At 34.2% G+C, this 12479-nt stretch overlaps 1 protein-coding gene across 1 annotated transcript; it reads left to right on the forward strand.

Moving 5' to 3' along the window:
- The first annotated feature begins 3851 nt into the window (after positions 1-3851).
- Positions 3852-11671, forward strand: LOC306857384 (protein crumbs homolog 3-like). The gene is made up of 4 exons (XM_079397307.1): positions 3852-4313; positions 5210-5417; positions 8755-8798; positions 9883-11671. The coding sequence occupies exons 2-4, from the start codon at positions 5345-5347 to the stop codon at positions 10096-10098; spliced, it is 333 nt and encodes a 110-aa protein (XP_079253433.1). The 5' UTR covers positions 3852-4313; positions 5210-5344; the 3' UTR covers positions 10099-11671.
- Positions 11672-12479: the final 808 nt, after the last annotated feature.

The raw sequence follows: 12479 nt of genomic DNA on the forward strand, positions 1-12479 counted from the left end.
ACAGATCCAGGTCACGCGTCACGGAAAGCGGATTGGTTTGCGCGCTGATTGGCCAGTAAACCAAAGGTCCCGGATTCTGCGGACGCTGATTGGCCAGTAAACCAAAGGTCAGTAAACCAAATGTCCCGGTTTCTGCGGACGCTGATTGGCCAGTAAACCAAAGGTCCCGGATTCTGCGGACGCTGATTGGCCAGTAAACCAAAGGTCCCCGATTCTGCGGACGCTGATTGGACGGCAGTGACAGCTGTTAAATGGACGAGCCCTCCTCTTGGTTTGATTGGCTGTATCATCTTTCATGGCTAAAGTTTAGTTCAGCGGTTGAATTAATTGTATTTTACTGTTAACCGGGTAGATAATAGTAACAAAGCCTATTGGGTAGAAAAAGAAAATCAGCTTTCTTTTTATTTATTAAATCTGAATTGTGAAAGACGCCAGAAAAATCACTGACAATCTACACAGTCCCTTTTCACCAGACGTCAGCTAACTTCCGCTTTTCCGCCACGCTAGTGATGGGATTTATGGCTCTTTGAGGGGATCCGGATCTTGGCGATCCGTTCCTTTCAAAGAGCCGTTCAAAAGAACGGCTCTTTTGGCTCTTTTTAAATATTTAAGTCAGTTTTAAGAAGCCAGCTTGGGGGCATCTCAGTTTATCCTGGAAATAATCACTGGGAGGAATGATGAGGTGAGATTTGTAGTCAAATAATTAAAACTCAGATATCACACACCAACAATATCTGAGTTTGAATTATTCTGAAATATTGATTATTACCTCATGTGACGGCAGCACAAGTCATGGCTCCGCACCTACCCAATGACAGAGGCACGCAGGGTTTTTTTCCACTGGAGTACTCAGGTGAAGGATGCGTGCACAACTATCATCATGCTGTTAGGCAGTAGCACCCCTGCGCTGGGTGCGCCCCTCCCCCTGTAACTGTTCTGTCTCGCGGAGGAGCTAATTTGTGTGCATCTGTGTGAAACACGCGTAAGAAAAAAAGAACGACAGAAAGAACGGCCCCTCCCCCAGCCGCGACTCGGCTCCCATCGTTCATGTTTATGAGCCGTTCAAAAGAATCGGTTCGTTCGCGAACGTAACTCTACGCCACGCTGTGGATCTGTACTTCCGTTACACCGAGAGGGGTCTATTGTGGTTACACCGGAGACTTCGCGGGAAATTGCGGGAACAACTTAAAATCTAATGACGTACGCAAGAGTTAAGACTAATAATGTTAATGTACTTACAGTCGGGTTATTTTGCGAACGTTATTCTACATCTTTGCTTTAGATGGTTAGGAGGCTACCCTGCAGCAATGTTATAGATTTGCTTTAAGATGTGTATGATAACGTTTACTTCTCCACACAAAATATACAGCCTACTTAAAACCTTTTCACTTGTTATTTCGGTTTATTCCCTGGATAATTTATTTGATTTATTTCAGTTGCTGTTAATATTGTAATAGTGAGTACACTGTAAATGTTCATATAAGTGTTGTTATTCTGCAATAAAAAATATAAATAAAAAATAAATATATATATATATATATATATATATATATATATATATACAGTATGTATATCATACTGATAGTATTTAAAAACTTGTAAATTATGTCCATAGTACTACTGCCTTATCTGTATATTCTGTACATATGTAACATATTGTAGGCACTGTATATCCTGTACCTCTGCTTATTGCACTTCTGGTTAGATGCTAACTGCATTTTGTTGCCCTGTACCTTACATGTGCAATGACAATAAAGTTGAATCTAATCTAATCTAATCTTAATATATATATTACTATGGGAAAAATTACATGGACATAAGTCATATTTTTATAATAAATATTCTCATATTACAAGTCTCACATCCATAAATGCAAGTGGTCTGAAAAGAAACCCAGTATTATCCAGTTCAAGAATAAGAAACAGTGGACATAACATGGGCCTTTTTTCGTAGATGTTTAGAAAATAGGAAGGAGGAAATCAAGTGATGTCATCAGTGTGATTTTTTTTTAAAAAATAAATTATTTTTGTATAATAATAAGTAAATGAACTCCATAGGACCACCATTTTCATTATATCATATTTATTCAGCATTTTGTTTTATTATGCCATTTATATAATATATTTGATAGTTATGAATACTTTATTGTATTTTAAATGGTAGAAAAACCTGTTTTTGACCTCAAAATAAAGCACTTTCATGGCTGTGGGGACAAACAGTTTTGTGGTGCTTGGAATTCTTTATAATTAATTAAAAAAGAAATATTGCCACATTGATGGCTAAAGAAGGTGTAATTGTTCAAATAACTTATTGTTTCATTTTAAAATATAAAGAAATTGTAACCCTAATGTGTTTTTCAAGTGTAATATTTCTGTAAAGTCTAGGGACAGAAAAATGGACATTTCCATAAAATAACTCATTTATTTATTTATGAATTAAATTGTATCATGTTTATCACAATAAAGTGGAAAAATATAGACCGCATTTTATTTATATTTAAATAGTACAGGCTTATGTTGAATATTATTCTTGTACATACAGACGCTGTATTAAGCAGTACATAAATTATTGAATGAAAAGTCTTTCTGTTACCACATACAAACATCGAAAACTTATTTGACAAATATATCTAACAGCAATAAAGACAGCAAACACTGCACGAGAGTCGCAGAAATCAGAAAGTACGACTTCACAACTCCAGGTCACACGACACAGTAATAAATGTAAGAAAGTTTTATTCATCAAGCAACAATTCAAAAATACAAATGTAAATTGGATTTTGTATCCCCTGAATAGAAAGGACTAAAGTACAGTACACGTAAATCAGAGGTTAAAAACACTATGGATGATCATAAATTACAGTTCAACACTGTAAAAAAAAAACAGACAAAGGGAAATATTCCAGCATTCATTTTTGTTAAATATCAAATATAATAAAACTATAATCCACACTGATGAATCCTAACTATAGGCCATATAGTTATGACATCCTGTGTATGTGCCTGTGTGTTTGAGGGAGAAAGGGAAGAGACATGATAAATTGTTGATCAGATGATCACTGTTTCCCATAGAATAGCATTAAATAAACTGTAAACTTACTTAGTCGAATTTGTTAACTCCTTGGTTAAAAGCATAAGACGGCATCCTGTGTGTGTGTGTGTGTGTGTGTGTGTGCATCATGTGTGTGTGCGTGTGTGTGTGTGTGTGCGTGTGCGTGTGTGTGTGTGTGTGTGCGTGTGTGTGCGCGTGTGTGCGTGTGGTGATCAACAAATCAACAGTAACGAAGTGGTTAATAATTTTCCTAAAAGGAGGAAAGGGATTAACAGAACTGTGGTATGTCAAGAATTTTTATTTATAAGATTAAAACTTGATTCTCCACCACTGGAGGTCGCAACACTAACAGAGCATTTCAACCTGATGGTATTGATAATGTGTGTATGTATGTGTGTGTGTGTGTGTGTGTGTGTGTGTGTGTGTGTGTGTGTGTGTGTGTGCATGTGTATGTGGTTTATGAGGACACAAATTTGTATAATGACATGGGTATGACAGAGGTATTACAATATGAAGGTGGTTTATGAGGACACTGCCTATGTCCCCGTAATTCAAAAGGCTTAAAAAACATACTAAATGGTGTTTTTTTGAAAATCTAAAAATGCACAAAGTCTCCTGTGAGGGCTAAGTTTAGGTGTAGGGTTGGGACAATAGCACACACAGTTTGTTCAGTATAAAAACCATTACGCCTATGGAGAGTCCCCATAAACCACAAAAACCAACATGTGTGTGTGTGTGTGTGTTTAATGACAGCTAAAAATAGCTTCGATTTAAAACCTCAAATCAGTCAGATAGCCTACACATGCAAACCATTTGGCATCCGTATTATTCTAATTAGCACGGACACAAAATTAAAATAGTGCTGCTGATGTGCGTCAGAGAAGTCGTCGCAGGTGCATGTTGCGCACAATAGCGCGACTGTCTCGCGCCACAGGTAGTAGCTGGACTCAGGTGTTGTAACACGACACTGAACCATGTGATCAGCGATGAGAGTTTAGGAAGAAGAAAAACCCTGCTCGAGCATTCACTCAACACGCAAGTAAATACCAACAGCACAAGACCACCATTGATAGCAGGGCAGGATCTCGAAGGACAATGTATTATTATTATGAGCAGGACGCCGGAGTGTCGCGATAGTTTCGGTTTAAATACTTCATTTCACCGGTAAGGTGAGGCGGAAGCGAGCTACGGTCAGATATATTGATATACAATCTACATATATTCGTCTGCAAACATTGTGGATTATGAAGGTGGACACACAGGTATGAGTTTGTTTCTGTTTATGTGCCTCATATGGATAATTGTTTGCTTAACAACACAAATAAGTGGAAGGAATGTGCGTGTCGTGGACTGGATAAAGGTTACAGGTTGAGAAATGAAAAATAAATACCCTTTTCTGTTATATATGGCCAGGGTCAGCTGTTATGTATTAAACACACCCAATACATCTTGAAGAAATATTTACTAGAAAAGAATTTACAGGGTTTTTTGAAATTGCAGAGGAATAAACATCAAGGCCTACCATGGAACGAATCAGTGCATTTGGATATATGTCTATCTGCTTTAAATCCAACATTTAATTTTGGAGAGCATAATGATTAGGAAGCTAAATTATCTGCTTCTCTATAGTTAGTCACTTGCAGAGGTGGACAGTAGTGACGTATTTTTACTTTACTCAAGTAAATAAAAAAAATATCTGTACTTTTCTTCAGAAAACTTTTACTACATTACACTACATTTCATAAATAAAAGTTGTGTTTTACCTTTAATACTTAAGAACATTAAAAACGTAGTACTTTCTTATACTCTTTCAAAACTCTGAATTACTTTTACTTGAGTAAAAGTAAGAAAGTATTAGATTTCTAATGCAATCACGTATTAAATGATTTTAATATGAAACGTAGTGCAGTAAAAAGTACAATATTGTGCTTTGGGAATGTTGTGAAGTAAAAGTCTTCTAAAGAAAAACACTCTGATAAAGTACAGACACTTGAAAAATGTACTTTTAAAGCAGAGTAAAAATACTCGACTGCTGTCCGCCTCTGGTCACTTGTAATTTAGTTACTATAACTGATTTTGTTTGTTTTATACGATATGAACGATCAAATTTGCAAAGCAACTTCAGATCCTAACAGACGTTCCTACTCTTCTTTTGCAGCTCAGTATAGACAGATAGGATTGCTTTTATTCTTTGATCTCGGATATGATTTATTGATCACCTCTACTCCACCCTACCCGGAGCATCAGCCCCTTCTGGTTGAGGGTAGGGGTGCAGATTGACTCCATCCTGGATATGATACGGCAGGTTGGGCTATTGGCAGGGAGTTTTCTGCTGCTGCTGCTTCTCAGGAATGTTTCGGCCCAGGGTGAGTCACTCGCTCCACCTCTACTGTCATGTCTGAAACTGAACTTTGAGAGTATCCGGACTATTAATCACTGTTAAAGCTCACTGTATTTAAACAGCTCAGTGGAGTTGTGTCAGATTAATCTGAACACAAGTGCCGAGGAACACTCCTCTTGGACTTAGTTAGTACAGGACTGTTTCTTAAACAGACAAGCTCAAGCATGTCGAGGTTCCTGCAGAAACATTTAAGGTATTGTTGCAAAGTCATAAAATGGTACAGAAAGTACGAGAAGTGTGTATTCATAAACCATCAATCTCATAAAACCTGCCCAGATCATATTTCACCCTGAAAATCACAAGAAAGATGTAATAAATTTTATTTTTCTTATAGAAAATAGACCAATTTTTAGGGTGACTCACTAAGATTTTTTGTATTGTGACATTATTTTCATGACGTAGGTACATTTCAGCCACAAATTCTCATTACTGGGTCCCACTTTATATTAGGTGGCCTTAACTACTGTGCACTTACATTGAAATTGATCATTTGATACAATGCACTTTTTGTGTATATGTTTTTACATTGTACTTATATTTTTAAAAATACCTATATGTAGTTACATATGTAATTCATTTCTGTAATTACATTTATAGTTACACTGTTGACCCATCCCTTAAACCTACCCATACCTCCAAACCTGTCCCTAACCTTACCCGTATACCACCTCAATAGCAGCAAAAGTGTTTCGCAATACGATATAACCACAATAAGTACATTGTACTTATTTTTTTGATGTAAATACATAGTAGTTAAGGCCACCTAATATAAAGTGTGACCCATTACTGTAATACAAAATATCCAATTTTCCAAATTCTAAATCCCTTAATACTACACCTAAAACTATTAATAACCAGCAAATTAAGAGTTTGAGGTAAAAGTGGTAGGCCTAGTTAGTTAGTGAGAGTTGGTCCCCAAACTAAAGTGGGACTAAAAATGGTCAAATTTACTGATGCATGCTTCACGACTCGTCTTGCAGCAAGTTTCTTTGCTTCTTTAAAGTAATCTTTGCCCTTGAGAGATTATTTACTCCTGTAAATGATTAACATTTTTGCTTTTTTATATGTATCCTCCCTCTCTCTCGCTCTGTCTTTCTCTTTTTCTCTCTCAATCTCTATACCGTGTGTGTGTGTGTGTGTGTGTTGTCATAGCATTTAAACATTACTTTTAATCATCAGTTTCCAAGTGTAACATTTATTTTCAATCAAGTCTGCAGTTTGTACCATAATTTGTTCTCTGACCTTCAAATTCACATTAGTTTGTCAAAGTCCAAAATCGAGATTTTACAAAGTTGGCAAATTTTGAGATTATTTGGGGTGTGAGGGATTTGTTGTTCCTTGCAGAATTGAGGCTAAGTATGGGCACCAGCTGATTCTTTGCTTTTTTTTATATTAAACAAAGAGACAATTATAATGATGTATAAAGTAATTTATTTAAAAAAATGTGAGAAAGAAGATCTTACCAATGGAGACCAAAACATTTGCTATACATGAAAAATGGCATACAAACATCCCTGCACTTTTGAACTGATGAATTAAAAAACACAATTTAAACTCATGAAATTCATGAAAATGAATTGAACCTACTAACAGCAATTACCATTATAATGCTCTCAGGAAAGGCCAAACTAGTATAATGATGCCGTTTTTAGAAAAGCTAATGGCCAAATAACTGAGACATTCATAATGTTGAAGATTCAAAATGTTATGTCAACAACAAAATCATCAATGCATATACAGTGAATGATATCATCCAGTCAAAATGATTAAAGACAATGTAATTACTTGACAAGTGCAGTTTTATTTAATAGATGTATTGCTTATTTTTTTCTTTTCTAAATAGTCTTTAGTTTATATTTAGTTTATATTTGTGAACTGTTAATTGCTTTTGGCTTTTTGTGGTATTACGAGGGAGGACATTGTTACTGTAGACAAAAATTTGTATGTGATAGATAAGTTATTCAATATTTTGGCCAATTTTCCCCAAAAAAACCTGTTTTTTTACTGTTTATGGTTGAAACATGTTTTTTACAGTGTATGGTTGAAGCATGTTTTTTTTACAGTCTATGGTTGAAACGTGTTTTTTTACAGTCTATGGTTGAAACGTGTTTTTTTTAACAGTCTATGATTGAAACGTGTTTTTTACAGTTTATGGTTTGAACCTGTTTTTTACAGTCTTGAAACCTGTTTTTTAACAGTCTATGGTTGAAACGTGTTTTTTTTTACAGTTTATGGTTGAAACTTGTTTTTTTTTTACAGTTTATGGTTGAAACTTGTTTTTTTTACTGTTTTTTGGTTGAAACCTGTTTTTTACTGTTTATGGTTGAAACCTGTTTTTTACTGTTTATGGTTGAAACCTGTTTTTTACTGTTTATGGTTGAAACATGTTTTTTACAGTTTATGGTTGAAACGTGTTTTTTTATAGTTTATGGTTGAAACATGTTTTTTACTGTTTATGGTTGAAACCTGTTTTTTACAGTCTATGGTTGAAACATGTTTTTTACAGTTTATGGTTGGAACCTGTTTTTTACAGTCTTGAAACCTGTTTTTTAACAGTCTATGGTTGAAACGTGTTTTTTACAGTTTATGGTTGAAACGTGTTTTTTTTTACAGTTTTTTGGTTGAAACGTGTTTTTTACTGTTTATGGTTGAAACCTGTTTTTTACAGTCTTGAAACCTGTTTTCTACTGTTTATGGTTGAAACATTTTTTTTACAGTCTATGGTTAAAACGTGTTTTTTATAGTTTATGGTTGGAACCAGTTTTTTACAGTCTTGAAACCTGTTTTTTAACAGTCTATGGTTGAAACGTGTTTTTTACAGTCTATGGTTGAAACGTGTTTTTTTTTACTGTTTTTTGGTTGAAACCTGTTTTTTACAGTTTGTGACTGAAACCTTCTCGTCGTCGAGGCGAGCTTAGCAACGGCTAAGCTCATGGTTGCTTAGCAACGGCAAGCACCACGAGAGCGCAAGCTCCGGTGCGCTTTGAATAAAATTCCTATTTTATTAACATTTACTTCTCATTCTCATATCTTTGTTTCTTTTTCTCAGAAATATAGCCTTCATAGTGAGCTCTATGACAAAGGTGCGCACTGCGCAGCATAGTAATGTGACTTTAAATGATACTGACACCTCAAATAAAATATTAAAGAACCAAAACATGCTGCTTTGAGCTGCAACACTGTCATTAAAGAACCATGAAAGATTTGTGAGCCATAGGACGAGTACCAAAATGATATTAGTGTCTGTAAATCATAATTTGTACAATTAGTTGTCATTTCATTGTAATGTTTTCTATTTGCAGGGGAAACGACCACAATGCCCAATAGCACTACAACTCCCAGCCCAGTAAGTAGAAATTCTCCTGAAGTGTAGTCAGGTGTTTATTTCCCCTTCCATATATTAGCCTGAAGCACATCATCTGTCTAGAAATTAAAATACGTTTATTTCTCTTATAAATATCTGATCAACTGTTGGCCAATATACTCTTCATTTGATTTTTAAGAAACATAGTTCCCCAAATTTGAGAACAAGACATTTAATCTCGAATAAGGTTATTTTTTTTTTTAATGTTTTGAAATAAGTTTATGTTCACCAGGGCTGCATGCTTTGATATTTGATCAAAATACAGCAAAACTGTAATATTGTGAAATATTATTACAATTTAAAGTAACTGTTTTCTTTTGCAATATAATTTAAAATGTAATTTATTCCTGTGTTCAAAGTTGAATTTTCAGCATCGTTACTCCAGTCTTCAGTGTCACATGATCCTTCAGAAATCATTCTAATATCCTGATTTGCAGCTCAAGAAACATTTCTTATTATTATCAATGTTGAAAACAGTTGTGCTGCTTAATATGTTGTGGAAACACTTTTAAACTATTTAATACATACTTGGTGAATAAAACTATTAATTTATTTAAAGAAAATAACAGTAATAATAAAAATCTTTCTGACTAATGTTTATAGATAATTCATACTGATTGATAAAAATACTGAACATATTTAAATTGTTAAATTATAAATTGGTGGAAGCAAAAGTATGAATTTCTTTTAATTTTATTCCATTTTACTATATCCTTAAATTGAAATGTTTACTGCATGCTGTAACACTTACCACTTTTCAGTGTCCTTAATAACAGTAAATTATGCATAATTACATGCAACTAACCCTAAACCAAATGTCAACCCTATAGGAAGTACATGGTGTTGTTAATATCATTCAGCATTTAAACATATAATTACACTCTAACAAGGACCACTTAAAATAAAGTGTAACCCTGGATCTTATTTGCTACCTCAATTGAAACTAAGGAATTTTATTACAATTCCGAATTGACTTGGAATTAAAACATATGACAATATCTGTTTTCTTTATGCAATCCTGTTGTACTGCTCCAATTGATTAACATTCCTACTTTTCTTTTTCCAGGACCAGGGCCTTAATATTGTGGCCATTGTAGTACCATGTGTGGTCGTGGGACTACTGGCTATTTTGACGGCTGTTCTGGTGTTTCTGTTCTGTGTGGTAAAGAAGAAGAGACAGACGGAAGGGACGTATCGACCCAGCACAGAAGAGCAGTCAGGAACACGTAGTGTTGAGACGCCTGACGCTCTGAAATTACCCAAGGAGGAGAGACTGATTTGACACACTGGTTTATGACTAACCAGCAGCACATGATAATAGTGACTCAATTCCAAAACGGTTAAACATATAAACATTAACTAAGGACAGTTTCTGAAGGCACAAGGCACAACAATGTTTTGGCTAAACAAAGCTAGTCTGACTACTTGGAAGAAACTTGAAGGAACAGATCCTCTCTCCAAAAGGCCACATATTTCACAGTACAAATCATCTAGCATTTCATGCCATTTTGGCTAGTAGCTTTTCTCTGAATACTTAATTTGATGTTGTGTTACCTGTTTTAATGCTTGCTTTACACATACAAATGCTGATATTTTTATGTAGTGTTAAAGATATGTTTAAAGGTGAAGTGTGTAATATCTGCACCCCTAGTGGCACAAAACAGATTTGCAATCTGTTTTAAATTCAAAATGGGCCAGACTTAAAGGAATAGTTTTAGTAAAGGAATACTAAAAAAATTATCACTGTTATCATTTACTCACCCTCAAGTTGTTCAAAACCTGTATGATTTTCTTTCTTTTGTTGAGCAGAAAAGAAGGCATTTTTAAAAATGTTGGTATAACCAAACAGTTGATGGTAGTCATTAGTATGGAAGAAAATAAAAAATACTATTGAAGTTAATGGCTACCGCCAACTGTTTGTTGACAAAATGATGACAAATCTTTAATTTTTGGGTGAACTATCCCTTTATCAGCACCAGCTCAACCAATGGTGTGAATTTGACTGAATAATGGAAGCTGGCTGCATTTGAAACTTTAAATTTAAATTTAAATTAGTCATCAATTTTTCATTTCTGTTTGTTGGCACTAGATTATGCACACTACACCTTTAAATATTTATTCAAATCAATTTGTTCACAATATAGGATGTTCATAATCTCATATCTGGTATGTTTGTTGAAACCACAACAATTATTTTCACAAATTATTTCAATGGCTGTATTTGGTTAGATTTACCGCAGTAATGTTTCCTTATATATATATAATTTATTCTAATATTAACTGTCCACAAATTTGATCAGTGCAACAATGGATTCTACTTGGAATCGTTTTTGATTCTTTTATCATAGCATGAATGTTTACACTCAAATATTTCATGCATTATGTTTCACTGGAGTGCCTTTTCAAATTTCACCTTTTTAGAATCTGCTAAATCATGCTGTTTTTAAATAGAAGACTATTTGAATAGAAGCCTCAGGCGCCTTTGCTTTTATAAAATATTTGTTCCATGTTAAAAATATTGAGGACAACACAAATTTACATTAAAAAATTATTTTATTAGGCTAATTAAGTGTTATTTTTATAACACTTAATAATTTTATAACACAGCAAATAATTTGCTGTGCCCTATTATAGTTTATTCTATATTGTGGAATTTAGCACAACTACGGGCTGGTTGTCTTCTGTCTTCCATTTGTATTTCCACAGCGTGAAAGGTCATACATAATTATAAATGAACCGCTCTTTTTAAAATCTTCCCAGTCTATTTACTATTGATATGACATTCGCTATACAGAGCTACCACAAAAACAGATGTTCACCACAAAATAAAGACGGCTGCGTTCTTTGTTAAGGTCTCGGTTAAGGTCAATTTTACTCATTGGAACCCAGAATAATAATTGTATAATATTTTTAACGTTTTTTTTTCAAACTGGTAGCCTATACATTATCATATTATTATATTATCGTAATTGTAACAACATTAGTTTGTAGAGCAAACAGATTTACTGTTTACTGTTTTTCTCCTAGTTTGGCTAGCAGCTAATTAATCAGATGTCTTTACATTCACAGAAAATAGCTTACTTCTGTATTGGAAAATGAGGTGGCAAATAAGGCCTTTAACCCAATCCACAAACATCTGTTGAAAATTTGTAATTGGATAGGTGTGGGCTACTTTGAAATTTCATGACATTACATAAATGTCCTATGAGTGCTGACACTACAATAATATCTGGGTGTGCATGGAGGAGTGTCTTTCTTAAGAAGCGTATAACAGCATTGCTTACGGCTGTGTCTCACAAATTTGCTTGCCAAGAACAATGCAAGAGTTTATTGCGATGATTAATCTAAGAAAAGCATACTCAGTTTATTGTTTTCAGGAACACTGCTCTCTAGTGGTCTAGTTTGTCTTTCAGGCAGTTGTTTTATGCTGCCATTTTCTTTGGTTTGGCAAAATACAATAGCAACAATGACATACTGTGCATTTGAATGATAATATCAAGAAACTAATAACAAATTCATTTATTATAATTTATGTGTTTTTTTTAAATTTATTTCAGGGCCCCAAACACTGAGTGGCAATATATTAAATAAATAATTAAAAATAATTAATTTTAAAGAATAATGAAAGTATTACTTTTCTAGCCTTTTATTTGTAATTGTAAA

Source organism: Barbus barbus (genome assembly GCF_936440315.1).
Source record: "Barbus barbus genome assembly, chromosome: 3".
Taxonomy (NCBI): Eukaryota; Metazoa; Chordata; class Actinopteri; order Cypriniformes; family Cyprinidae; genus Barbus; species Barbus barbus.